The sequence below is a fragment of the Brachyistius frenatus genome, unplaced genomic scaffold (genome assembly GCF_029030835.1).
Source record: "Brachyistius frenatus isolate BFR_SWC_R1_liver_20210118 unplaced genomic scaffold, ASM2903083v1 Contig_103, whole genome shotgun sequence".
NCBI lineage: Eukaryota > Metazoa > Chordata > Actinopteri > Embiotocidae > Brachyistius > Brachyistius frenatus.
In genome coordinates this window covers 998,156-1,023,741 of record NW_027210702.1, presented here as the reverse complement: position 1 = coordinate 1,023,741, position 25,586 = coordinate 998,156, and the positions used below count along the sequence as shown (strand labels likewise).

General features: G+C 43.4%; 1 protein-coding gene across 2 annotated transcripts in view; it reads right to left on the bottom strand.

Annotated features, from left to right (window-relative positions):
• Positions 1-332: 332 nt before the first annotated feature.
• LOC138628658 (FERM, ARHGEF and pleckstrin domain-containing protein 1-like) overlaps positions 333-25,586 on the bottom strand; it is a 46,708-nt gene continuing 21,454 nt past the window's right edge. Inside the window, exons 3-28 of one of the 2 annotated variants that reach the window (XM_069711822.1) lie at positions 23,996-24,100; positions 22,381-22,423; positions 22,049-22,127; positions 19,892-19,989; positions 19,093-19,207; positions 17,302-17,449; positions 16,084-16,179; positions 15,811-15,977; positions 15,646-15,714; positions 15,444-15,516; positions 14,947-15,157; positions 8,728-8,936; positions 8,360-8,446; positions 6,132-6,265; positions 5,236-5,317; positions 5,049-5,110; positions 4,765-4,940; positions 4,535-4,665; positions 4,366-4,434; positions 4,172-4,261; positions 3,822-3,904; positions 3,283-3,395; positions 2,136-2,296; positions 1,261-1,368; positions 881-1,032; positions 333-689 (exon numbers count right to left, since the gene is read on the bottom strand). In XM_069711822.1, coding sequence (XP_069567923.1) covers positions 614-689; positions 881-1,032; positions 1,261-1,368; positions 2,136-2,296; positions 3,283-3,395; positions 3,822-3,904; positions 4,172-4,261; positions 4,366-4,434; positions 4,535-4,665; positions 4,765-4,940; positions 5,049-5,110; positions 5,236-5,317; positions 6,132-6,265; positions 8,360-8,446; positions 8,728-8,936; positions 14,947-15,157; positions 15,444-15,516; positions 15,646-15,714; positions 15,811-15,977; positions 16,084-16,179; positions 17,302-17,449; positions 19,093-19,207; positions 19,892-19,989; positions 22,049-22,127; positions 22,381-22,423; positions 23,996-24,100 — 2,937 coding nt within the window. In that variant the 3' untranslated portion in view covers positions 333-613. Of the gene's footprint in view, positions 690-880; positions 1,033-1,260; positions 1,369-2,135; positions 2,297-3,282; positions 3,396-3,821; positions 3,905-4,171; positions 4,262-4,365; positions 4,435-4,534; positions 4,666-4,764; positions 4,941-5,048; positions 5,111-5,235; positions 5,318-6,131; positions 6,266-8,359; positions 8,450-8,727; positions 8,937-14,946; positions 15,158-15,443; positions 15,517-15,645; positions 15,715-15,810; positions 15,978-16,083; positions 16,180-17,301; positions 17,450-19,092; positions 19,208-19,891; positions 19,990-22,048; positions 22,128-22,380; positions 22,424-23,995; positions 24,101-25,586 lie in introns of both variants that reach the window. The other variant, XM_069711821.1, reaches the window with a different exon arrangement.

Sequence of the window (25,586 nt, the reverse complement as noted above, 5' to 3'; positions counted from 1 at the left end):
ATTTAGAACACTATAATTGACCAGGGAAATATTATATGTCATATTTCAGTGTCTCAAATACTCCTGGTAGCTCTCTTGTTATGATGAAAAATAAAATCCTCCTCATGAACAGGGCAGGTGTTAGTGTGAATATTAAACACACGTGTGTGCATGTGAACAACACTCAGAAATAAACTGTCAGTTAGGTTTCGCGTTGCCAGTTTGACACAGAAAAATGTTAAAGTGTGAATTACATCGTGGACGACTGCAGGCAGTTTGTGTCTAATCAGACACGGGTGGTGCAGAGAGTGTGTAACAAAAAGGTGGGAACAAGAGGTGAAGTGGGAAGACCTCTGAGTGTGTGTGTGTGTGTGTGTGTGTGTGTGTGTGTGTGTGTGTGTGTGTGTGTGTGTGTGTGTGTGTGTGTGTGTGTGTGTGTGTGTGTAAAGAGTGCGAGTCAACTATTCAGAGGTATTAATCAGTGTCGGCTGCAACATGAATCTATGCCTTTAAAAAGAGTCTTTTCTGGTTTTTGTGAAGTCGAAGGTCCAGACTTTCACCCAGGTGAGTGTCAGAGAGAGAAGGAGGAGGAGGAGGAGGAGGAGGAAGAGGTGAGCTGAAGGAGGCAGAATCATCAATAAAGGTCTTTCCTGGTGCTCGGCAGGGAGCGGCTGGCAGAGCAGGTGGCGCTGCGGATCACCTCCATCCACCTGGAGATAAGAAGAAGTACATCTAATCAAACCATCTTTAGATCTACAAACTGATGAATGTGTCATGCAGTGTATAGGCTCAATAAGATATTGTGATCTAATTGATGAATAAGAGGTCAATGTCATGCTAAAATATCCCACGTTATCTTCCTCACAAGCAAGTTGGAGCAGGTTGCATTTATTTCACGCACCTTTCGAAGGTGTACTCGCTCTCTGATCTGAAGTAGTAGACGTGGGATTTAAAGTGGAGCTTGAAGACGTAATCTTTGTGGATGTTTTCCGACTCCGATGGGACGGTGACAGAGTAGCCGAGCAGAGGGAGGCTGGCCAGAGGGTAGTCGTCCTGCAGGCACACGAGTCAGGACAGTGAGGAAAACCTCACTCACTGCATCATCTTTACTCATGTTCATTGTGCTTGAACACTTCAAGTCAGATCTACTAACCCCTGCTACACGAGACTCAGCTGCAGCTACAGAACATTTCACTAAAATATACAATAAAGGCGATTTTAAGGAGACTGTCAACCACTTTCTTTCACTTGTAATTTTCAGTACACTCTTATGTGTCTAACCTGGTGTGACTTGTAGAAGAAGAGGCTGAAGTTGGTGAAGACCACCCAGAGCTTCTGCCAGCCATTACTGTTCTTAAACTTTCTCAGCAGGTTCCCTGACAGCTGGTTCTGCAAAGAGAAGACAGGGAGGAAAGAGAAGAAAGTGAGAACAAACCCACTTTAGTAAAATTTTATATTTCAATGTTAAAATGAGACGAAGGATGGGAAATTCCTCTCCTTCATTACACTCATAGTCAGAAAAGTTGAGTAAAAAAAGAGAACATTAAAGAGCACCAATATAAATTAAATCAAAAGTAGTTTAGATTTTAGGACACATATTTTCACTAATTGCTCATCTGTTTCACTCTTTTGCATTTAAGTTGTTAGGCAGGAGAAGATTTAGGACTCCGTAGACTTGCTACCAGTACAATTATTAATTCATGAGGAGCTTCATCTTGTATTTGTAGTGAACTGTCCCACTTATGGATCAATGTTCTCAGCTGTTGCAGTACCTCTCTGCTCCTGCGGGTGTCACTAAAGGACAGGCTGTGTGTTCTGCACCAGCAAACCACAGAGAGAGCCCGGGGCCCCTGAAGTCTGCTGAGGGGCCTCATCAACTCACTGGCCGGACTAGAGGCCTCTATCAACGTCAGTGTGGACAGAGGAACACATGGTTGTAAAGATGGAGAAAGATGGAGGAAAGAGAACAGGACAAACATGAGAAGAAGAGGCAAAGGACACTGGGACAATGGTCCTTTGCCTGTGGAGAAGACCAGAGGACAGACAACAACACAGACCGGACAGAAACAGACTCCACAGCCACGAGCTGGAGAGGAGGTGTGATGTGTGGAGAGAGGAGACGAGGAAGACACACACAGACAAACACAGTGCGGTACCTCCACGGCAACGCTAAAGTCCACCATGGACACGCTGGTGTTGCGATGCCAGCACACGTGCACGGTGGTGTTACCACGGTGACCCTGACGCTCCAGAGACGAGCGCGAGCCGCACAGCTCCTCCTCCGACTCCAGCTCGGCTGCGGCGTCCTCGGAGAGCTCTGGGGAACGACGGGCAGGTCAGACATGCTGGTTAGCAGGAGAAAGTCACTGGGACTGGGGGGGGGGTCAATAAATGGACACTGCTGTCCTAATGTAGACACATCACGGGTTCCTACTGACATCATTCATTCATTCATTAATGCTTCTTTTCAGGATTTACCTTGTTTGTAACTGCTCTTATGGAGCTTCGTACACTTCCAGCATGCAAACAGTTGGTTTGGGTTTCCTCCTCTGCCTTTTTTAAGGTGAGACTTTGGTGTAATTCTATAAGTATGCTATACATAGTAGGAGCTTTTATCAGGGTTTAATATGGGGGAGCTTCTTTGATGCAGAACAAAGACCTGATCAAAGAATTTAAATAAAGTCAGGTCCAAAAAAAATAAATAGAGAAAAATAGTAAAAAAAATGTACACAGCAGGTGATTTAGCTGAGACAGAAAGGAGACGTCAAACCAAAGGTGGAGGACTCATTGAAAACTGTGACAGGTGTTTAAGATAAAAGAATGAAAGAAGAAGAAGAAGCGAGAGGGGGGTGAGCAGCTGGGAAGTGGACCTACATATATCAGGTGACATAAAAAATATGATGAAAGACCACCTGGGACAAGAGATTATTCATGAGGGGCTGAAAGCTGCCGCCTGCCTGAGAGGGATTGAAAAATATCTTCTGCATCTGGGAGAATATTACCTGTCTCGTCCCAGCTGAAGCTTCTGTGTCACATTAACTGAGATTTTGGCAAGAAAAGCCATCATGGACAAATCAGACGTCACACTACTGACGTCTTATCTAATTTATTTTTCTGGTTCCCAGAGTCGTGTGAGACCTGGTGATGATGAAGAAATGTTTGGGTAGGAAGTAGCTGGCAGCAGGAGTTTGGGTTTAATGGTTCAAATCCTGTGGAAAATCTGCGTGGGTAAAGCGAATGACCGACGCACTTTGGTCCGGCCAGTAGCGAGCAGTCTGTACTGTACGTGGAGGAAACACTCACTGTTGTCAGGGAAAGTGGTGGAGAGCAGGTCGCTGCTCGGGCTGCTGCTCTGCTCTGCCAAGTCGATGGCCATCCTGATGTCCTCCACCCACCGCTCCATCTCCGACGCACAGCTGGACACAAACACACAGAAATACGTGGATAAAAGAGGTGAGAGATGTCTGTAATAGTTAACTTAAACTCTTCCAGCTCAACACACGGGATTAAAAAAGATGACAGAGAAAGAAAAAAAGTGTAAAAAGACAAAGCCAATTCCAATCACCGTGTATAATCAAGTCGGCAGTACAGAGAACAATCTCAATTATCTATGCACATGAAACTTTTTAATCAGTGAATGAGTAACTGAAGAGAAACTGGGTCACATAGTCCATTTTAATTTGAGGACAATCAAATTGGTCCTGTAGAGAAGCAGAGATCCATTTTTAATGAGGCCGACCTGTATTATTCTCTAAAACTGTTGTCTCCCATTCATTATGCATGATTTGATTTTGTTAGAAATTCAGTTGATTTCTTTGTTCTTGTCACATTTTCACACGTACCTGGCTGCCACCACCACGGACTGACGCTGACCAAACAAGGTGAATGAATGAGGGACTCCCCACTCCTCCTCGCTCTCTCTGATCTGCAAGATACAACATCAGAAAACCAAGAAACACTTCAAAAAAATCTGCAAAAAAACCTGAAAAACATCAGGAAGGTACATTTACAGCACATACATGCAAACAAATCCATAAAACTAGATGTGAAAACAAGCTTCAACTTCAAAATTAAATACAATTTCAACATCTGAAACATGGATTCAAGTAGTTTTATGTGTTTTTTTACTTTTACTGTGCCAGTCAATCATGCAAAAAAAAAAAATAATGACAATAAAAATAAAATGATGTACCGTCATGCCATAGAGAGGCAGCTGGCCATGAACCTTAAATTGGTTAGATGGGGTCATCCCTCGACTGGTGTACACCAAGGAATCACTGAACTGGAGGAAGAACAAACAGAAAGGAAGAAAAGAAAGAAAGTGAGGGAGATTTTCAGTCCGAGACACTTTGTTTTTGTTTGGTAGAAAGAAGCGTAAAGTCATACCAGGAAGAACATTCTCTGCTGAAGGCCTTTCCCAGATAGCTTGCTGAGGCAGCCGAGCCTGATAAACTCCTGGAAGTCAAATACATATACACAATACATGAATGAGAACAACAGAGGTGTCCAGGGTGAGTCGCTATGTGCAGGAGTCTAAGTAAATAAAGAGACGAACCCTCCCGGGGGTGACGAGGTTGTCGATGCCCGTTAGATCTTTCTTCAGCTCTAGAAGCTTCTGGAAGTTCTCCATCTTCATCATGGGGCCCTGAAGCTGCAGCACCATCTCTGAGATGTCCGCCAAGGCCGCTGGAGGACGATCGAAGAAGATAAGAAGATGGGTATAAAAAATAAATACAAAAAATACACAAGGGATCAAAGGTGGATGTGAAGAGGAGCCTTGTGTACCTCTACAGTCCCTGAAGTCATCATGCGTGGGCGGGTAGTGTTTGCAGAGCCTCTCCAGGATGAGTTTGTAGTGCAACAGGCGGTGCAGAGGCCTGAGGAGGAAGATGTTGAGGGGCAGGTAGCAAACTCTCTGCTGCTCAAAGTCGCGGCACAGAGCCTCCACCTTCCGACTGGACCTGAGGACAAACAGAGATGTTTTTTCTTCTCAAAAACTCTGCTACAATTTCATCAACTTGTCAAACGTTTATGACAACAAAATAAAAGTGCAGGTTTTTGCTTCCTACCTGCAGGCCCGCTCCAGCTCCACGAGGCCCTCTGAATGTTTCTGCAGGTGAACTGTGAGCTGCTGTACATGCAAAAGAGAGAGATCCCCACATTAGAGGCGTAACTCAGTTTCTACATTTGTAACCCAAACCTGACATTGAGGGATAATGAAGAAGAAAGAATAAGAGGGAGGTATAGAATATTTACCCTCAGACCCTGAATGTTCTTCAGTAAAACATCACCAATTCGTTGGTAGTCACCTTTAATGTGAGCGTTAGAGCGGCCTTCCCTGTGAGAGACAACAGGCAGGAGACAATATGTATGTGCAGTAACATTTATCCACCAGTAGATGTCAGCATAGAGCTTAGTTTATCACACGGGACTGGAAAATTCTCATTCATCTCCCACAATCCCATTCATCTTCTGTTAGTGTGTCCTCACAGAAACAACAGAGCAGATTCCCTTTGGGGGCACGGTGAGGACTTTGAGGTATTTGCATGTGTATATCAGATTTAGGGTCTTTTAGAGTCACATTATGGCTGAAGGTTGTTTAGTTTTAGGTGAGAATTCTTATTTAAAAGAGAGAAGAAGCTGTGCTGCAGTCTACTTCTCTTTGTTAACAAAGCTGTTCATCTCGGTTTCAAGAAAGGAAATGAATCAAATCATTTCATTACCCCCAAATCTGGTGTGTGTGTGTTGTAGCAAAAATGTATGTTTCAGACTGGAACAGCTGATTGGAAACAAGCCAGAAATACTACAATAGAGGGGATTCCTATGTTTTTGTCTAAGGCTGCTAATAGCAGCAGCACTAATCTGCTCTCAAAATGCTTCTCATTCTTCTGTTTTACTTACCAGTGATCCTAATCAACTGCGTCTGCCCAGCTAATCTTTCTAAACCTTTTCGAAACTTGTAATGACATCTGGTTTTAATCATTCATGTTATTTTTGTCCATTTTAGTTTCTATTATTTTCCTGTTTTTAGGCTTTTTCCTCCATAAAAAACTTAAATGTTAAGTTGATCCTCATTTTTTGCATAAAATGAAACTATAAAAGAAATAATTGGTGATTTTCAGTCTTGTGAATGGGCACATACAAACACTGACCACTGCGCGAGCCGCTGCTCCGTCTCTTTGAGGAATCCCTGGTGAAACTTGTGGACCGGATCGTAGTTGGAAGAGATCAGGGTCTTAACGGAGTCTGGAAATGCTTCGTCTTTCCCCACAGCAGTTTGGAAGGACTGGATGATTGACACACACACACACACACACACACACACACACACACACACACACACACACACACACACACACACACACACACACACACACACACACACACACACACACACACACACACACACACACACACACAAAAGGGCAGAAATAGAGCAGTGATTAGACATGTGGTCATGTGGAAAAAGAAAATGCATCACATAAAAAAACACAGAGATGATGATTGAATGATATAAAAGCTGTAATGAGGTGACTAATATGCAAGGAGCTCTACAGCGAAGTGAAGCGAATCGATTAGTTGATTGACAGAAAATGAATCTGCAACTACTTAAATAATCAATTAATCGTCTTTGTTTTCCCTGCTTTTCTTTGTCTTCTGTAATAAGCCCTTGTATATTTTTCGTGGTTGGTTGGTGAGACGACAGAGCTGTGGGAAACAACACTGTTTTTTACAGAGTAAATGTTTAGTCAAGTTACTGAGAAAATAATCTTTAGTTGAGTCAGAATTAGCTGTGTGTGTAGTTTGAAATCAACTTCTACACATGGAAAACTACCCACTAACCACCAATTACACACACAACTACACGCATTACTGATCCCGAGTCTGATCCCTACAGACCGTTAGCAGGTCGGCAGGTCAGAAAGAGGGATCTGACTTGAAAGCGCCAGAACTCCATCAGCGAGACACACACAAACAAACACGGTCGGATCCTCGTGGCCCCGTGCGAGCGCACTACGACCCCTGACACGGAGGTGTTATATACCCCTTCAGAGTAAATCACACGTCACCATGACAGCTAGAGCAGACAGGAGGCCGTCCAGCTGTTTCGCAGAAGGATGAGGACGAGTGACAGCGCGGGAGGCGGCAGGGAAGGAGGGAGGGAGGGAAAGGGGAGGGCATGGGATGTCAGGCCTGAGCTGCACAAGCCAAAGAAAATATTGAAGAGCTTTAAAATGTAAAAAAAAAAAAGAAGCCAGCGCACGCCTTCTTCCCACATCAGAGAGGGTGGAAACTGTTGTTAAGAAAAACAGCTGAGAAGGAGAAAAAGACTGAAGAGAAATATTTTCTCTCCACAGCGAGGTCAGAGGTCGCACGTTTAATATGAAGGTGATGTGGTCTTCAGCAGGCAGGTGTCTGGACCCGTGTTTCCTCATTGCTGCTCTTTATACTACCGCTGCTGTTGTTTTTATTTTAGTAACAGACAGTAAAAACAGACAGACAGTCAACTTTGACCCACATTAAGCTGCACTTTCATCCCAGGATTTGGGATGCAGACTTTGTGTTTCTATAAAAACAGTGAGTTTCTCCTCTGTGTTGATTTTAGTGGTTTTATATGTTTACTTAAAGAGCCGTGAGCTAATGGTCTGCGCACGCTTAAAGAACAAACAAGATGCAGCTTTGAGTTTCCAAACTCACATGGACGCTGCTTTTTTTTTATCGGTCATCTGTCCTGCACAAGAAAAACACTCATAAACCCTCCAATGTTGAACCTCTGACTTCAGCTCTGGGCCAAAATGAAGGCACATAAAAGCCCACTTCCAGAGTGGGGATAAAAAACAAGTCCAAAATGCAGGACCAGCATGCTGAAATGTAATATAAATGTCACATTATAGAAAACCAGCGATTGTCAGCTTGTGATTTTGGTTCACAGTAAAAAACTAAAGATAGATATTTTTGGTTTTCAAAAGACCGAACTGTGGTAACTTTATTAATATAAAGCTGTAAAAACAGCAAATTATCATCCTGATTCTGGCACAAACCAAATCTGACTCACCAGGTCTGGTTAAAAAGATTAACTTTGGTTCACTTTCCCAAAAATCCAGACTTTGAAATGACTCACGATTCCAGTACGAAGGCTCTGAAGGAGCCAGAGTTTAGCTCACTCTTATATTTCAGGGAGTGATTTAATTTCTCACAGCCAGATAAGATACACATCACAGTTTGGGTGGAGAGGACAGTACATATGGACACACACACACACACACACACACACACACACACACACACACACACACACACACACACACACACACACACACACACACACACACACACACACACACACACACACACACACACACACACACACACTCTTTACCTCTGTGATGACCTGCAGGTCTTTGAGGTAGGTCCGCTCTGTGGTCAACAGTTCCTTGGCGATGAAGTAGGCTTTATCTGTGGGAAACTTCTAGACACAAACACAAAGATGAGATCGATCTGACCATCCATTCATCAATCGCTATTTATTCATAAAATCCTTTCGTCATCTATAGAAAACAGTTTTAATCTGTTTATCATGGAAATGATGAACAAAGCATCATATTTTACTTTGTGATTATTTTACGGAAAAAAAAAATCTAATATTTTCATTGTTTCTCCATATTTTAATAACATATTTGTTATTTTCTCATTTTAAAGGTGATTTCTTTCTTTCTTTCTTTTGGTGGTATAGATCATAAAACCCACCTTCCTCCTCGCCTCCTCTTCATCCTCGTTACGCACGTATCCGGCCTCAGTAAGCAGCGGGCTTGTAAGCGGTGATAGCTGCTGTCCCTCGGGACACTGCCCTGCACCCAGGAGCCCGGTGCCACCCAAACCCTGCCCGTTCGCAGAGCCGTTGCCGTTAACGACCACGCGGGGACTTCCCAGCGGAGAGTCCTCTGAACCAGGACTTTCTGAGGAGGGAGAGGGAAGCGGGGAAATGGGAAAAAGAGGGGGAGGGAAGCGGGGACGGGAACAGAACAAAGAGTGAGATGAGAGAGAAGATGGCAGGAGAGGATAAGAGACGTGTTAAATTAGATTCTCTATGCGAGATAGAAAAAAGCCGTCTCATGAAATTCACTGCCAACTGGTTTCCATTTTTCTTATCATTTGATTCTGACAGACAGAATTATTCTGTCCTCATTTTCACTCAAATATTTTTTTTAACTCTATAGCCTTTAAAAGCTCAATAAATAAATGTATTCCCAAATAATTCCTCTAAATGGGGCCAACCTGAATGGCAATGTCTTTCAAAGTTAAACTATGACCTAAAATGAGCAGCTGTGATGTTCCAGCAGGTCACTACTGACAATCCACAGACTCTAAATGACACTACATCTATTCTAGCTATCTATTTAGATCCACCGCTAAAAATAAGCACAAAAACTTAGTGAAAGGTAATAAAATAAAGAAAAAAAGAGCAATAAATGCTAAGGACATTGTTAGTAAGAGGAATATTTATTTACAAGACCGGTCATAGTTTAGTTTTTTCTGAGCAAAACTTAACTAGAAATTATATTCAGATTACAAGCATGTAATGACAAAAAAAAAATCAGGAAGTATTTGGCAGTTTTGCTTGAAATGATTTAAACAATTAATTATTAAAATAATGAATCAATCGACTAATGATTACAGCCACACATTGTAACTATCTATCAATACTATATTAGCTTTACATTTTCCTAATAATGCACTGTAAATTTGATCTTCTATGTTATGTGTTGTGATGGCCTCTAAAATCAGCTGTTTTCTAACAGGAGTCTGGTCTGATTGTGGTTGAACTCTGGCAACAGAAGAATACAAAGTTAAACCTACTGGTCACTACAACTAGAGTCACTACAGGTGTTCACTACATGGTACTAAGTTGTGACTTTATACTTGCCCAGGTGCAAAGTTTCCAAAGAGTCCACTGCTATACACCAAACTGGATCATGGGTAAAACCATGGCAACCACTGAGTGCAGGTCTGTGAGGGGTGTTACAAAAGAACCACCATACAGAAAACCACTAACAACTACCACTACCACAAAACAACAACAAACAGGTGAAACAGCGAGCTACACAACACGAGACACAGACAGGAACGGGTGGATTCATGCTGCACGAAACGAACAGCCTCTACGCTACAGACGACAACACACAGTCCAGGCAGGTGGAGGGGATGTGGGTGGGTGTTTGAGAGGGGGACGGGGTCGTTCGATAAGCTGCTTCCTCTACAGAAAATGCTCGAGTCCTTTTTTTTTTTTTCTCCGGACATACAAAGTCGTTTTTTTTGTTGTTGTTTTATTTATTGACACTAGTGCACAAAATCAGTTACAGTGTTAAAAAGAGAGATGAAGGGTAAAGAAAAAAGTCACAAAAAAAAAGAGAGATCCAGTAAGTGTGATGAAAATAAAAAAACAAAGGACAGGTGTGCAGGAGTACAAAGTGTTACAACAGCAACAGAAAACCAGAGTCAGAGTGCCTTTAGGCCATACAGTCAGTGTGCGTTAAGGGTAAAATTAAAAATGGTTTTGTTTTGTAAAGACTTTCTGGAAGTTCATCAGCTGGACTGGGAGCAGTGTGACCTCTGCATGTTCGGCGGTTATTATGATGGCTTGACATGCACCATCAGAAAAATAAATTGGGATCATGCAGACTTAAACTGCAACCAGTCTTCATGTGTCAAGATTAGAAGAACAGCCAGAAAGCAGATTTATTCCTTTCAAAGAGGTAAAGAGTGTAAACAGAAAGAGAAGCACAGATGTGATAGTAAAACTTAGACCTTTTTTAAATCGTCTAAATTTAAGAAAAAGTACTTTAAGCAACCCGATATCAGCATATCGACACATCATGACAGTGTGTATATATCGCAGTGGAAGCTACAACTATCTTACTTTTCATTTTAAAGTAAATTTAGGCTATGAGTAACCCCCAAAACATACAAATTACATTATATGCATACAAAATCACAATCTATCAGTCTGTTACTGTGTGTACAGTACATTGAAAATACAAAGTAATGGAAGGGACTTCCTGCAAGTGCTATTTGGTGACAGGCAGTCAAAGGAAGACAAGGTGGACTCGACCCCAGTGTTCCTGTATGTGTGTCCAACTTCTGACAATACTCGGACTTTCACAGTTCACAAAATAAAACGCCACATCTCAGAGATATTTCTCTTTTTTTTTTTTTTTTTTTTGCACTTACATGATGCTTTAAGCTTAACTTTACTTGTGTCTGTCTACCTCCGCCTGCTCGCTCGCCGATAAAAGAGCACTGGAGTCGAGTCGGCCCTGTTCTGTCCTGGTGAGGGAACCTGGGGAAGAACACAAATGGTTCCTAAATATTTGACAAGAACACGGTGCAGGAATAAAAAAAGGCATGAAATCTGTAACGTCCACTAAGAAGCGAGCAGGAGTTTGTGTCTGTAAAACTGCAGAGCTACATGTTAAGTTTGTGTTATCCTGCACCGAGTGCGTCTCGAACATCTGGAACCATTTCGAGCCCCGCGACAGAAACACAGTGACAGAAGTGAATAACAACAGAGCAGAATGACAGAAGAGCAGCTTAAGCCTGGATAACATGCATTCACAGTAAAGAAAAGGAAATGACTGAGAACAGTGCTGAGGAACGTTTTTCTTTTCCAGCTGACAGAAGACATGCTTGAAAACACAGTGCAGTTACAAAGCGTGAAGCATCGAGGAAGAAGCAGTAGCTCTGACGAGCAAGAAGGTGGTTTGACTTCAGAAAGTGATAAAACCTTGATGACCTCGTAGGTTGGGGTGTTTAAGGGAGCACTGAGTAGTTTGCTCAAGGGAAAAATTGACTGAAACTGGTCTCAATACATTTGTATGCCCTTTGAATCATTAAATTCCCACCAGTTTCCTCTCAATAACTTAATTCACTTAAGTTTGATCCAAATGCAGCAGGAGCAACAACAAAAAAATACACGCTGTATTGAGCAGCCAGCCAATGACGGATGGGGATGGGAAGCTTTCAGTAAACAGCATTGAAACAGGTGAGAAAAACAGCATCCAGACAAAGTGAACGATAACAGTGAGTTACCTTTTTTTCCGTGTGTGTGGGTGTTGTGAATGCCAGGGGCCAAGCCAAGCAAAGCAGACAGCTATGGATGGTGACCAATTTACAGAGCATGGTTGTTGTTTTTTACGCTTATTGTGTGTGTAAAACCGCAAAAGAAAGAAATAAAAAAAAAATAAAAGAACCACGGAAAAGATTTAAAGAGTGAAAAAAGCCCAGAAGAAACTCCGACTGGAGAAATGTAGAGTTCAGTTAATATAAAAAATACAGATATAAAGTTCATACTCTCCCTAACATTTGAATTGACGTAAAACTATTTAAATTCTTGGTCCTACACTAAAGGACAAATACAAAAGAGAGTTTTCCTACAAAAAATCTCTACCACAAACATCTAGATTACAGCGCAAGTCACCCACAACGAACAGACAGACAGAAATCGACTGGAAGCATGAAAAAGTGCTCAGAACAGAAGGACGTCAGAACGAGAAAGGCAGATGGGTCCGTCAGCTGCAGCGTTCCTCCTCCGGCAGATCCACACAGCTTACACATCAAACACGATTCTCCTACGACTCTAAGTACGATCCAGCCTCTACCAAGAAACATTCAAATAACCTGTATAATTACAGAGGACTGTCAGCTCCTGTTAGACAAACTTCATATAACATATCACAGAGAACAGCCTCCCCTCTATTAAATACCTTCATTTAAGTCCAGCTAATCTTTAAGCCCTTCTATTGCACAAGACAGAGTCAAATAATGATTTAGAGAAAATGCCATATACTACTACTACTACTACTACAAGCTAATGCCACAGAAAGGCCGTCAGCAGCTTCCACAACAAGCTGTCACCTGATCTCCAATCAATGTCGCCTAAAAATCAACTCCCTTCTCACTTTTACAACTTAAAACAAGAAGAAAGTTTTTTCTCATTTCACAGCTACAATCAGCAGAAATCCTAATTTCTCTCTACATGAAACAGGGAGGCGAATATTACCAATGCTAACAAACGACAAACGAGGAAGAATAACAGGAATAATCTTCCCCAAAAAACTCTACATGTGAAGGTTTTCTACGCTGAATATACAGATTTCAAGTTATGGCACATTGGAAGGACAGTTTTCCTTAAAACATCATCGATGCTTAAACTTTTTACAAACAGCTGGCTGACTTACAAAAGTTTTCACTGTCTGCAAAGTTAGACGAAAGATCTCAGTTTGTTAAGATGTTTGCATACATAATTGAATACAAAAAAAAAAGCCAAAGTAGGGTAGATATTTCTATTCAGCGTTTCAAAAATGTAAATTTCCACACTCTAAAAATGCATTAGAAACTGTGTGTGAAGTGTGTTTGGTGGATTCGATCTAGAGTAATCACCATCGTGCACTTCCTCTATTTCAAAGTTCAAATATTAATGCCTCTTCTTCAGGGAGATAAAGTGTTGAAATTCTCCAAGAAGAAAAAAAACTGGCTTTAAAAAGTAGTTTAAGTGTCATATGCTACATTAAGAGGTTGTTAATTTTTACATAACATGCTTGTATTTATGTATCGTGCATCATCGTTTCTATTTTGAGCTACTAATTTTGCACGTCTACATTCAGCAGCTGAAAACCCGACCTCCGATATCTTCCTCATTAAAGCGGTAACACCCTTCCTCCTCCTCCTCCTCCTCCTCCCCACCCACGCCCTCCTCCAGCTGCAGACTCCCGAACGAGAACTTGCTACGCGGCATCGGCGACGAGTTCACGCCGTTCGAGTTGACCGAGTTCAGGGAGCTGACGGCCGCCGGGTTGCCGTACATTAACGGCTGGCTGTACGCGCTGCTGCCGGTGTCGGACTCGGTGTCGCTGGACTCGGAGCCGCTGCTAGTGGAGCCGTCGATCATTTGGACCGGCTGGTTTAGATTGCGGTTGTTGCCGGGCTTTCCGTGACGACCAAACAGGCGCTGGACGGTGTTGGACCGAGCCTGACCTGGAACGATGAGGTTCCCGTGGTTACCGTTAGTTACTATCGTTCTTCGCTCCATCGGGGCGGAACAGGGGGCTTGAGTGTGCGACCCGGAGCGATGGGGGTCACGGTGGTGGTTGGGGGTGGATGTCAGCTGGCTGAGGATGAACGGATCGGTATCTGATCGGTTCCTCATGTTGTTGTTGTTGAACGGTTTGGCCAAATGTGTCGGTGTGCGGTTTGTTGTGATCGGGGAGTAGCTGCCGTAGTGGTTTGGCAGGTGGGCTGACGGTGGGACGGTGGGAGTCTCCACGGGGGCCGCACCGGGACGCTTACTGAAATAATACCCGCCGTCGTCCCACCGCGGGGCCGAGCGAGGCTGACTGTGGCCGTTTGTCATCTCGGCATGACTGAGGGAGTTAGTGCGGTGGTGGAAGCTGCTGATCACCGGGCTGGAGCACTGACTCCGGGTCCCGGTTCCTAACGGACGGCCCATCGCTGCAGCCCGCCTGTCTCGACCCTGAAAGATTTCATCCAGCAGCGTGCTGTGGAGCGGGAGGCGGCCATGAAAGGAGCCTCCATTAGACAAAATCTCCTCATCTGTTAGCTCGTGACTCATGTTAAACTTGTTAGAAACAGGAGACTGATTTACAGCGTTTCTATTTCCCAGCATACCCTGCTGCTGCTGCCCCACCATACCCTGCTGCATCTTCCCCTGGTGATTGGTGTGGTAGAACCCATTTACGACCCCAAACAGACTCCCAGCTTGCCCCCCGCTGCGACCTCCACTCCCCCCGTGCCTATTATATGCACCAGGCTCATCCTCATTGCTGTCATTTGCGTTGCTGTGGCCCCTGGTAGCCCTGTTGTTCTTCATCACATCACATTCACTGTCTATGTCGCTGCAGTCTATGTAAGGAATAGAGGAGCTGCTGCCTTTGTTTGCCCTGCTGGATGGACCTGGGTTGAGGAGCTGCTGGTCTGGTGCCGATCCGCTGCCGTGGTAGTTCTGTCGGGCCAGAGTCGGGTCTGAGCCGGGGGCCGCCGGGACGCCGTGGAAGCCGTTGGTTGGGGGCGCGACCGCTGGCGGCTCCTCTGAACCATTAGATTCAGCTCGACGGTCCAGTCGGACCGAGTTCGGCTGGTCTGCCAATGAGACCGACATGGCACTCTGCAAATAAGAGGGGCAAGAAAAAGGACGGAGTATGATGAGAAAAAGGGGAGTGATGGGTTAAAGGGGAGAAAACTGGGCTCTTTAAGGAGAATTACTGACTTTGAATAAACTGTTATTTAAGGGAACAGCCTGAGAGAAAGCATTCAATCACTCAACAACAGCAGCTTTGTACTCAGCAGCTCCAGATTTAAACAGCAAGATGAGGAGAAGTATTAAAAACAACAAGTACAAGAAAATAAAAAGAGATGGAAAAAGCACATGTTGGTGTTTAAGTGTGTTTTACCTCTTTTGGCACATGTGATCTGAAGGAAGACGACTGAGGGGACATGCCGCTGGAAAGAATCTTACTATGCTTCCTGAAAAGACGAGAGGACACAGATGACGTCGACTCGTGCAACTTATCAGCAAACTAACAAATCTGACTACTGTTTGGAGCCCTTGCTGCAACAGTAACCGGGTCTGTCTCCTACGGTGACGCCTGTTACCTTTCAAAAGGAACTTTCTTGAGCTCAGAGTCTTTCACATAATCGATGATCTGCTTCTGGGTTCGACCGCTGCAGAGACAGGACACGGAGAGAGAAAAGAAGGTGATGTTAAAACAAAAACGAAAAAAGATGGTTCCTCTTCTTGCCTTTCTGTCCTCTCCTCACCTGAAGCGGAATGAGGAGCCTCGGGTGAAGAGGATCGGCTTGGGTTTGGGCTTGGGCTCCTCGAACAGTCTGAAGAAGGCGTGATACTCGACGCAGATCTTCCAGAATATTTTACAGCAATCCCTGCTGGCCATGGCGAACTCCAGCGTGTCGTGGTGGGCGTTCTGCTGCAGGATGCACAAGCAGACATTAATGAGGACAGAAGAAAGAACAGTTGAAAGGCAAAGAAGAATTGAAAATAGAAAAGAGGAAATAAATGTGATATGGACTTACGGTGGGGTCGGCTCTCAGCTTGATTAGGAACCGTTTGCGTTTGAAGCTGAGTTTGCGAATCTTGGACCAGTTAAAGGCGTTGATTTTTGTATAGCCCTGAATACAGAAGAAATGAAGAGGTTTTTATCCCGGAAAATGTAACACATAGTAGAAATCGGCTACAGCACATCTGGATAAAACTATCATTCAGTGCATTCTTCCCTACACCAGATGGGTGGAGAATAACCACAAAACCTCATGAACCAATTAACAGAGTTGTCATATCAGCTAAAAAGTTTTAAAGATCCTGCCACTCTTTGGAAATGTGGGAGAAAGATGAGGGTGAAGAAACTGGACTTAATTGGGGTCAGTCCGGTCCACAGAGGGTGCATCTCGTGTTTGGTTTCAAACATAACGGACAAAAGGTGCCAGAAATGTTTCACACTGTTTGAAAGGAAGCATGGCCTTTATTAAACCAGCGGCTGATAACTGAAGCTACAGCAGCTATATTTAAACCTCAACATGCAGCTGAATACTTTGGCCTGACCTCCTCTAGGTTTGGGGTTTGGCTTTCACATTGAAGAAACCCGTTACAATGAGTGGAGCAGAAAATATTTAAGAAATTTACAAGCTCATACTAGTTAGTTGGAATCTATTTTACAGCCTTGTGACTATCTCTGGGATGACTCACATTTCAGGGAAACACGTTGAGAATGTCAGGTATGCTGTTTGACCAGGGTCACAATTTATCAAACGCATAGAAGTGGAAAATCAGAGACGTGTTTTGAAGGTCAGGTTGCATTAACGGTATATTTCGGAATAAAAATGTAGCAGTAAAATTGCTTATATTATATGTTTTCTGTAAAAATGTATTTTCTGGCCAAGTTAAGCTTTGTTTTTGTTTCCATTTTCAACATTTTCATATTATTTCACACATTTTAAAACAATATAAAAGTATTAGATTGTTATAAATTTGACAAGTTTACTAGTGATGACATATTAAAATCTTTCCAAATTAAATCCCTGAGAACATGTAAAAAAGGAGCCCGTGCAGAGACAATCCTTGTCTCTGATTGGTTATTTCTACTCTGAGCATCCGGTGATGAATCATGTGATCACTTCTGTTAAAGGTTAGTCTCACACTGCGCTCTAAAAAGGACTAAGTTGCTTTAAAAATGGGTCCGATTGTTTCTAACTGAAGCGTTTGACAACTCCAGGTGCTGTTATTTGAGGTTTTACCTGGAAGACCAGCACCCCGGTGTGCGCCACCGACAGGCTGAGTTTTGATCCCTCTCGGTCCTTCGCTGGGTGCAGACGAACACCGTACATCTCTAACCGGCGGCCGATCTCCAGCAGCTGGTAGTCTGACTCGGCTGGCGTCTGCCCGCTGCGGAGGAGAGCGATCAATCAGGCCATCAGTTAGCCATCAGTCAGCACACCAATCAATGAGCGGCTCATTTAACTCTCTCCAAAGCGGAAGCAATGAAACGTTCACTTTAGTTTCTCCCTTTTGTGTGAGCTTGTAAATAAACGTGTCTCAATGTGTTCTCACACCAGATATAGGTTGGGCACCAGAGGCAGTTACCATGGCAACAGATGCAAGGCTTTTTTTTTTAAGCGCTTTTCTGATTGACAAGAAAATATTTAAGAAAATCCCAAACCAAGTGGGCATGTGGCACTGTTTGAAACAGATGTCGGACATCTGGAACACTCCCTGTTTCTATTGTGAACGTGGTCTTTAAATACCAACTCATGTCAATAGCGGGAACTGCAGAGGGCGGAAAGAAAATCGGCCACAAAAGACGTTTTTTTGCTCACAAAATCAGAAAATTGCTTCCTGTTTCCTGTATAAGCTGCTGAATTAGCCACTTCCTTCCTGCGTCGGTTAGTGTGTGTGTGTGTGTGTGTGTGTGTGTGTGTGTGTGGTGGGAGAATGCGGTGCTCAGTGTGAGCGTGACAGATTATTAACAAGTTAACAGTCCAGTTTTCAGCTCTTATCTGCAGCTGAGAGGAATTCACTGTACATCCATAAAAAAAAAAAAAAAAAGGAAATGCATTTGTCATTTATTTGCTAACAGCAGGAGGGAAGGCGCAGCTATAATGTAAGTGAGAAGAGATGTGTGTGTGTGTGTGTGTGTGTGTGTGTGTGTGTGTGTGTGTGTGTGTGTGTGTGTGTGTGTGTGTGTGAGAGAGTAATCCCAGGGGCACAGAGGGAGTGCCAAGTGGTATGTTTGCAGATAGCCACCTCTGCGGGGGAGAGATTTAGACGTGTGTGTGTGTGTGTGTGTGTGTGTGTGTGTGTGTGTGTGTGTGTGTGTGTGTGTGTGTGTGGTGTGGTACAGTTGTCATTAAACGTCTCTGCAGGAAAGAGACTGGTGGGCTGTGTGTAATTGTGTGTGTGTTTGTGTGGCATGGCTGTGTTTGAGACTTACTGTGGCAGCATGTGCGCTGTGTGCGTGTCTCCGCCGACACCTCTGAGATTAATGCCACCCAGAAACTGACCGCCAGTCCGACCGAAGCTTAGCTCAGTATTGTTTTCTAAGCAACCATAATCCTCACCAGCTGTTTGCAGGTAAACAGTGCGGCTTCTATCTCTTTTAGCGTGACCCGATTTGTTGGTTCCTTTCTGCTGTTAACGCTGACATGCTGTGAAATCATGGCGGTGGATGTTTGTCACTAATGAACACATTTATTTTTGGGTCCTCCTCCTTCTTGTTGAGACACTTGTCGCAGATGTTTTCACTGTGCTGAATCATAAACGTGCAGAGCTGTTGTCAAATTCATCACCTCACATTTGAGGTAACTTAACTTATTAAGGTATTTCTGTAAAGCACATTGAACTGCCTTGGTTTTCTTCTTCTTTTTTTTCTTTTCACTGTCTTTTAAATGTCATTTAATTTTTTTTAATGTATTTATATGTCTCTGTAAAGCACTTTGAATGGTGTGAAAGTGAAACAAAATATGCCCTCCTTTTATCCTGCTAAAAACGGCAAGAAATACAAGTGTGGCCATGCGTGTGTGGTAACTCACACATGCTTGCGGTGGCAGTCGGTAATCTTGTCTCTGATGGCGTCCTGGTCGGGCAGATACTTATTGTGGAGGAGATGCTGCCAGCTCTGGGTCTCGTCGAAGTCTCCGATCTCGGCTGGTGGAGGGGAGGGAAAGTAAATGTTTATTTGGGACAGACGAGGTAAATAAATGATCAAATAAAGATGCAGAATGGGGAGAAAAAGGAGATGAACAAGATACAGAAAGTAGGAGAGCAACATTTCTTTATTTTCTCAATCAGTTCAAATAAATTAAAACTCCATCTCAGTCCACTCCACTGTCGCCGAGTTGAAGTGCGCTCCATCTGTTCAACACCAGCAACGATACCCCTCGTACTGTACCACCCGCAGATGCACGTACAGGCTCAGCGCTGACGGTTGCCATGACAACCGAGTCTTTTTCCTTTTTTTTTTTGCATGCTGCGCTGTGGCCTGCAGCTGAATCAAATCTGTGGATTCTATATTCTCCACATATGGTGCTGAATAACAACCGAGATGAGCGCAGACAGCTCGATGAGCCGCTGCCCGGCGGTGAGTATACAGACCAAAGATTGCACGGAGAGAAAACGCTCCCACAAATCCCACATCATTAAATATGCTGAAAAATGATTTTATACAGTATTTGGGGGGGGGGGGGGGTATGATGCGTTGTGCAGCTGAAAATACAGACGGCAGCATGAACTGGGATCATCATGAACTGCCGGAGGATTCAATCTCTGGCGGCATTCATTCACGACGGGATAAAAAGGTGTGACTGTCTGTCGCGGGTCTGCTGCACTCACACTGAATGATGTGGGAGACCATGAGAGCGGCGCTGGTGTCGTTGCAGATGAGACGGCCGCATGCCAGGTCGCGTTTAACCTGCAGGGCGAACAGATACCTGGAAAGAGAGGAGCAGGGGGAGGGAGGGGAGGTTCGAGAGGGAGGAACAGCAGAAGACAGAAGGGGAGGTGTTATTAGGTTAATGCACACTCCATAAACTCAACAGCTTGCAATGTTGAAAGCAATTGCATTAGCATCAAAGTGCTGGCATTTGTGTTCACTTACACACTGCACTGCTGATACTGTGCATCTCCTGCCCTGCCCTGTGTCTGTTAATCATCACACGGTCAGCTGATTATACTACGCTCAGGACTTCATGGGAGACACACACGTGCAGCCAGCGTGTTGCTGCGGTTTAATCAAGAAAGAGCAGCGACTGCACCGTAAAGCAGAGCGGTGTGTGTGTGAAGACTGCATTCACACAGCTGACCTGAAAACCTACTCTCAGCTCAGACACAAAACTATTTGGATTCAACACACAGTCCCTAAAGGCCTATTTGTAGCCACATTTGCTGTATATTTTAGGGTAATAGTGAAAGCCAGTGAAAGAACAAACACAATCTGTCAGTAAAAATGGGCTAAATTCAGCAGAACTCATTTAAAATCTCGCTTTGAAGCGCAGAGCTCGGCTGATTCACCAGATTACTATTTACCATACATGGACAAACAGAAGACCGGCTGCCAGGAGTCCCCGTTCAGAGGATTAATGATACACAGCACCTTTTAATGTGATATCCAATTATAACTGCCAATATAGCTAATGAGGCTTCTGCGATTGCACTGTTTTATTTTAGTTTGGAGTGAAAGAACGGCAGGCAAGCTAATTTAAAGTGAAATACATGTAATATATGAAATGTATTAGTGACGTTGGCAGAAAAGTGTGATTAGTCTCTAAAAATCTGAGCTTTACTGGAGCAACAGTGTTTATTAAAAGAGTAATGACAGCGTGATATATATATAAAAATTAAAAAAAAAATCTGTATCGGTTTCGTCCGTGGCCACATCACCAATCAAAGGAAACACTGACAGCAGCAACACTGTGAGAGCCAAACAAAGGGGGAAAAAAACAGGGCAGCGTGCCCACTTCCTGTTTAACGTCGGAGTCAGCTGGCACACTCCAAGACGATATGAGATCAGTGGCGTGAACTGGCCGACTGAGAGGCCAGGCGGCGTCAGTGGGAACGATGTACAGCGATCTGGTGATGCTGTAAAATTAAAAGTTAGAATCTGTACAATTTCTGTCCAGGTTGATTTGGTGCAGGTGCACAAAGAGTATAAAATGCAGTTTGATTTCATTTTATAACTTGAAGACACTTCCTGTTTGGCGAGAGTCAATCCAGCTTGGGAGCTGAGAGAGCCACAGCATCATGGGAAAATGTGGAAGGTCAAATCATTCTCCTGTTTATGTTTCAGTGTGTGATGGAGAGCGGTGCTGCGCTGTGGGCGTCCTAAATGAACTTAGACAAACACAAACAGCTCAGTCGGGTCTCGTTGGCTTCATCAAACCGCACAGAACATAAAAGGGAAACAAGATGGCCGCAGATAATTTACACTTCATAAAGAATTTAGTGAAAATCAGAAAATAGTTGGAAACAGGAACACTGTCAAATATAATCTTTGAAAGCTAACAGGGCAAATAAAATGCTTCCCCAGATAACCCTGGCTGTCTCACATTAAAATAAGTCTTTCAGATGATGACTCATGACCCAAAAGTAGTCATTCGTGAACACCCGTCTCCTTTTAGCTGGCATGAAACAACAAATAGTTTCACGAGCCCGTTCCAGATGACAGACTGAAATGTGTTTGGGCCCAGAAAAGACACAAAAAAACCCTGTTTGATGTCGAGGCATGTGGATATAAATGTGTTATATCCACACCAAGAGACTTGGTCTGACCAAGAGAAACACAAAGCAGAAAACGAGAAGAGAACGCATTTTAAAAAGGCCTCTGCTTCACGTTCAGATACAAAGCTGTAAAACATAAATGGTGCTTAAAAATCCTCCTGAAGGACTGAAAACACGCCAGCCAGACGGGAAACCAGCAGCAAAACAACACGTCTTTTATTTTAAGACGCTCCGTCCTCGGATAGGTGTGGTTGCTGTGTCGAGAAGACGTACCGAGTCAGCTCCTCCAAGAGCTGCGTGTGGTCAGGAGGGAAGAACTTCACCACGAAACGAAGGATGGTGTTTTTCGGCCCTGAGGGAGGGAATGTGATGGGATATGGTTAAGAGGGAAGAGACAGGAAAGGAGAGGCAGAGATGTTGTGGAGAAATATCCTTTTACCGCCACATATTCGTCATCTTTTTACGCACTGATTTAGAAAGACTTGGTCCTTCTGTGTTTAAACAATATGGCGTCACTTATTTAACAGAACCGGTTTGATAGCACAACAGGAGCAGGTAATGTGTTTGAAGTGTGAGAGAAGAGACGACATCTGCGAGCTACTTACGTCTGATCTGCTTTAGCGTCGGCTTCAGCAGATCCAGCCACACCTGTGGAGGACAGAGAACAGCTTTGTTGTTATTACGCTGTCTTACTGACGGATATCTGAGGGATTTTGTCCTGAAAGTCTGCCGTGATCCTTCTGGACATTGTTGGCCTAAAACGGCAGCTCAGTGACTAACCTTAACTGTAGAATACAAACATACGGTATCAGCAATAACGAAATCTCTATTATCTAACTTTATTGCATTTTTCCAGGTGTGAGGACACGGATCATTTCATTTCTGAATTTGCTAAATAACATTGCAGCTGTGTTTGTGCAGCCTCAGTTCATTTGCACTGCAGATGGTAGATAAAGGTAATACCAAAGATTTTTTGATCCAGAAATAAATAAACATGTAAATTCCTTCCATTGGTTCGATTGGGGGACACACTGGATGTTAAAGACCGGTAATTTTCCACTTTCTCTTAGTTAGAACCAATTATTTTGAAGTATTCTGGCAGCAAACCGTCTCTGAGTTTCTATAACAAATGATGAATATGTCAGTTCTCTGCAGGAAATATTCAGAAACTGCTTCATTCAGGTCTTGTTGACACTGTTAACTCCATTAACACAGAAATTACCACTGACCGCACCGTTGCACTTGGAAATTCAATGTGAGCCAGATGAAGCCTAATGGCAGTGCATGATGTCACATTAAATCCAAAAGCCTGAAATGCTCCTCACAACGTTGGGACGTATCATATTATGCTGTGCAGCTTCACGTCCTTGTGTGTGGATCCGTATCTTTCTGCGTACGTGTCTGACAATGTTGTAATTATTTCTCCAACATTACATCAGTCGTTCCATTGAGCCACTTCAAAACAACTGTTCTCCTGCCCGAGGCACTGAAATGCACAGAGAGTGTCTCTGTTAGAAAACATTGAAGCGTTTGTATTTGCACACACATGTATTGACTGATGAACAAGTCGCTCCATGTGTGAGCTGCAGACCGGCAGCTAAATCCTCTTTTATATGAGCTAATGGACATTTAACCAGAATAGCAGTCAGCAGCATCAAACTGCAGACACACCCCTGGAACGTACAGCAAGCCTGCAACCTATTACAAGCAGCTGCTTTGTGGAAAAGGTGGAGAACCTGAAACCAGGTGGAGGCTCCGTTTCAAATCCACATAAATGCACATAAAAGGTGGAAAAAAAAAAAAAGAGCTTCTCTAAGAGTTTCCCTGTGTTGTATCAAGCACTTCTCTTACATGTGACAAAACACAACCTTTGACTGTGCACCCATGTGATACAAGCATAAGTGAACTTGTGGCATAGAGAGAGGAAAGCAGCGCTTTGAGCTCTTAGAAAAGATCTTCCCAGATGAAGAGGAAAAACTTTTAGAAGATGAATGTAGATCTGTGAAAGTCAAACTGAACAACAAATAAGAACACAGTCTGCTAAAAAAAAATCTTCCTTGAGGCTGCAAATGTCATAAAGCTGAAGCTACTTTGACAAATACTTCATACAAATGCACTAAACTTTGAGCTTTGAAGTGTTTAAGTCTGCAACCACAACAAGCAGAACAACATCATCTCGAGTAATAAAAGCCACAGAGTCTGAGTGTGTAACTGTCTGACCGTCATCTTCCTCTGGTCCTGGTACTCCAGTCCGAAATAGTCTCCCTCCGACAGGTTGAGATTGACACAAACCAGGTCAAACAACACTTTGCCGGGCGAACGATTCTGGAAAAGAAGAAGAAATGAGATTAAAATGATGACTGAATTAATTAATTACATCGTTTCCACGTGTGTCAGTCAGCTGCTCTTAGAAATGCACATTGTTCTTTCGATACATGAGTTTGAAATTTGATTTTCATCAGCTGCGGTACACCCGAGAGGGAAGTTGTTGACACATGTTACTTCCTGTATTTTCTGATGATTAATAATAAAGGAACCCAAAAAAAAAAATAGTTAAAGTGTTGATGATAATAAATTCAATATGTTTTGGTTGTGGGATTTTAATGGAGACAAAACAAGACATTTTAGGCTGCTGTTTGTGCTTTTGGAAAACACTTGTCCACCTTTTTTTTTTTTTTATATATATTTTCTGACATTTCAAAGATCAAACATCTAATTGCTTCCTCAAGAAAATAATCAGCAGATCAATCGATGATCAAAACAATCATTAGTTGCAACTCTAGAGGAAATGTTGCTTGGTGCTTATAATTAGTGTGACATTGTCTGACTTTATGAACAAGCACGGGACCCAAAAATGTGGATCCAAAATAGACACATGGAGGAGATATGGAACCAAACCCCAAATTAGCCCCGAATAATTTTAGCAGTTCGAGCTGAATGGCACCACCCTGGCAGTTTGCAGAGCTGTAGAAAAGTTACAGCGTACTATTATACACTCAGTGCAGCTGATGAGGAAATATGTGGTTGTAAAGGAACACATTCTTTACTCTCACGGGCTCACATGAGCAAAAACACAGATTAATCTGGACCTCGAGAGCAAAGACACAACTTCACGCTTCAGACAAAATATATACTCCAGATACACGTGACATTAGGAAAGGGACATTTTGTAGTGTGTGTGTATGTGTGTGTGTATGTATGTGTGTGTGTGTGTGTGTGTGTGTGTGTATTCTGTCATCAACAACCAATACAGGACTTATTTCTCCAAACGTTCGCAAACAAACAAACTAAAAATATCCGATAGTGATGTATAAAAGGACAAAGTGTTGAAGACAGTGACTGATTGATGCAAGAGTTAGTAATGGTGGATTCAACTTTTACATACGTTTTTCTTAAGCTTAAGGACATGTGGAAGAGTGGTCAGGAGAAAACTGGGAAGACAAGTCGGAGCTGTGAAGGCCAAGGTGCGAGCCAAGTCTGTCACCATCTGGTGTGTGTGTCCAATCTGTCCGTGGAGACACACCCACACACTGTCCGCACCCACCTGAACTCACACATGTCACCTCTACATATGGACACAGGCTGCTGTCCGACATCCAGGATACCAACTGAATGACTGTGTGTGTGTTTTCACAGAGAGATTGACAGATGCTGTTGTCCTGCACAAAGCTCATGGATCTCCAGAGTTTGGAGCAGGTCCAGATCTGGGTATAGCGGTAATCTTGGTTTAAACGAGGTTAGGAGAGGGAGAACAGGTTGGAAGAGAATCCGAGAGGGCTTAAAAGACAGGAAAGGAGACAATAACCTGCAG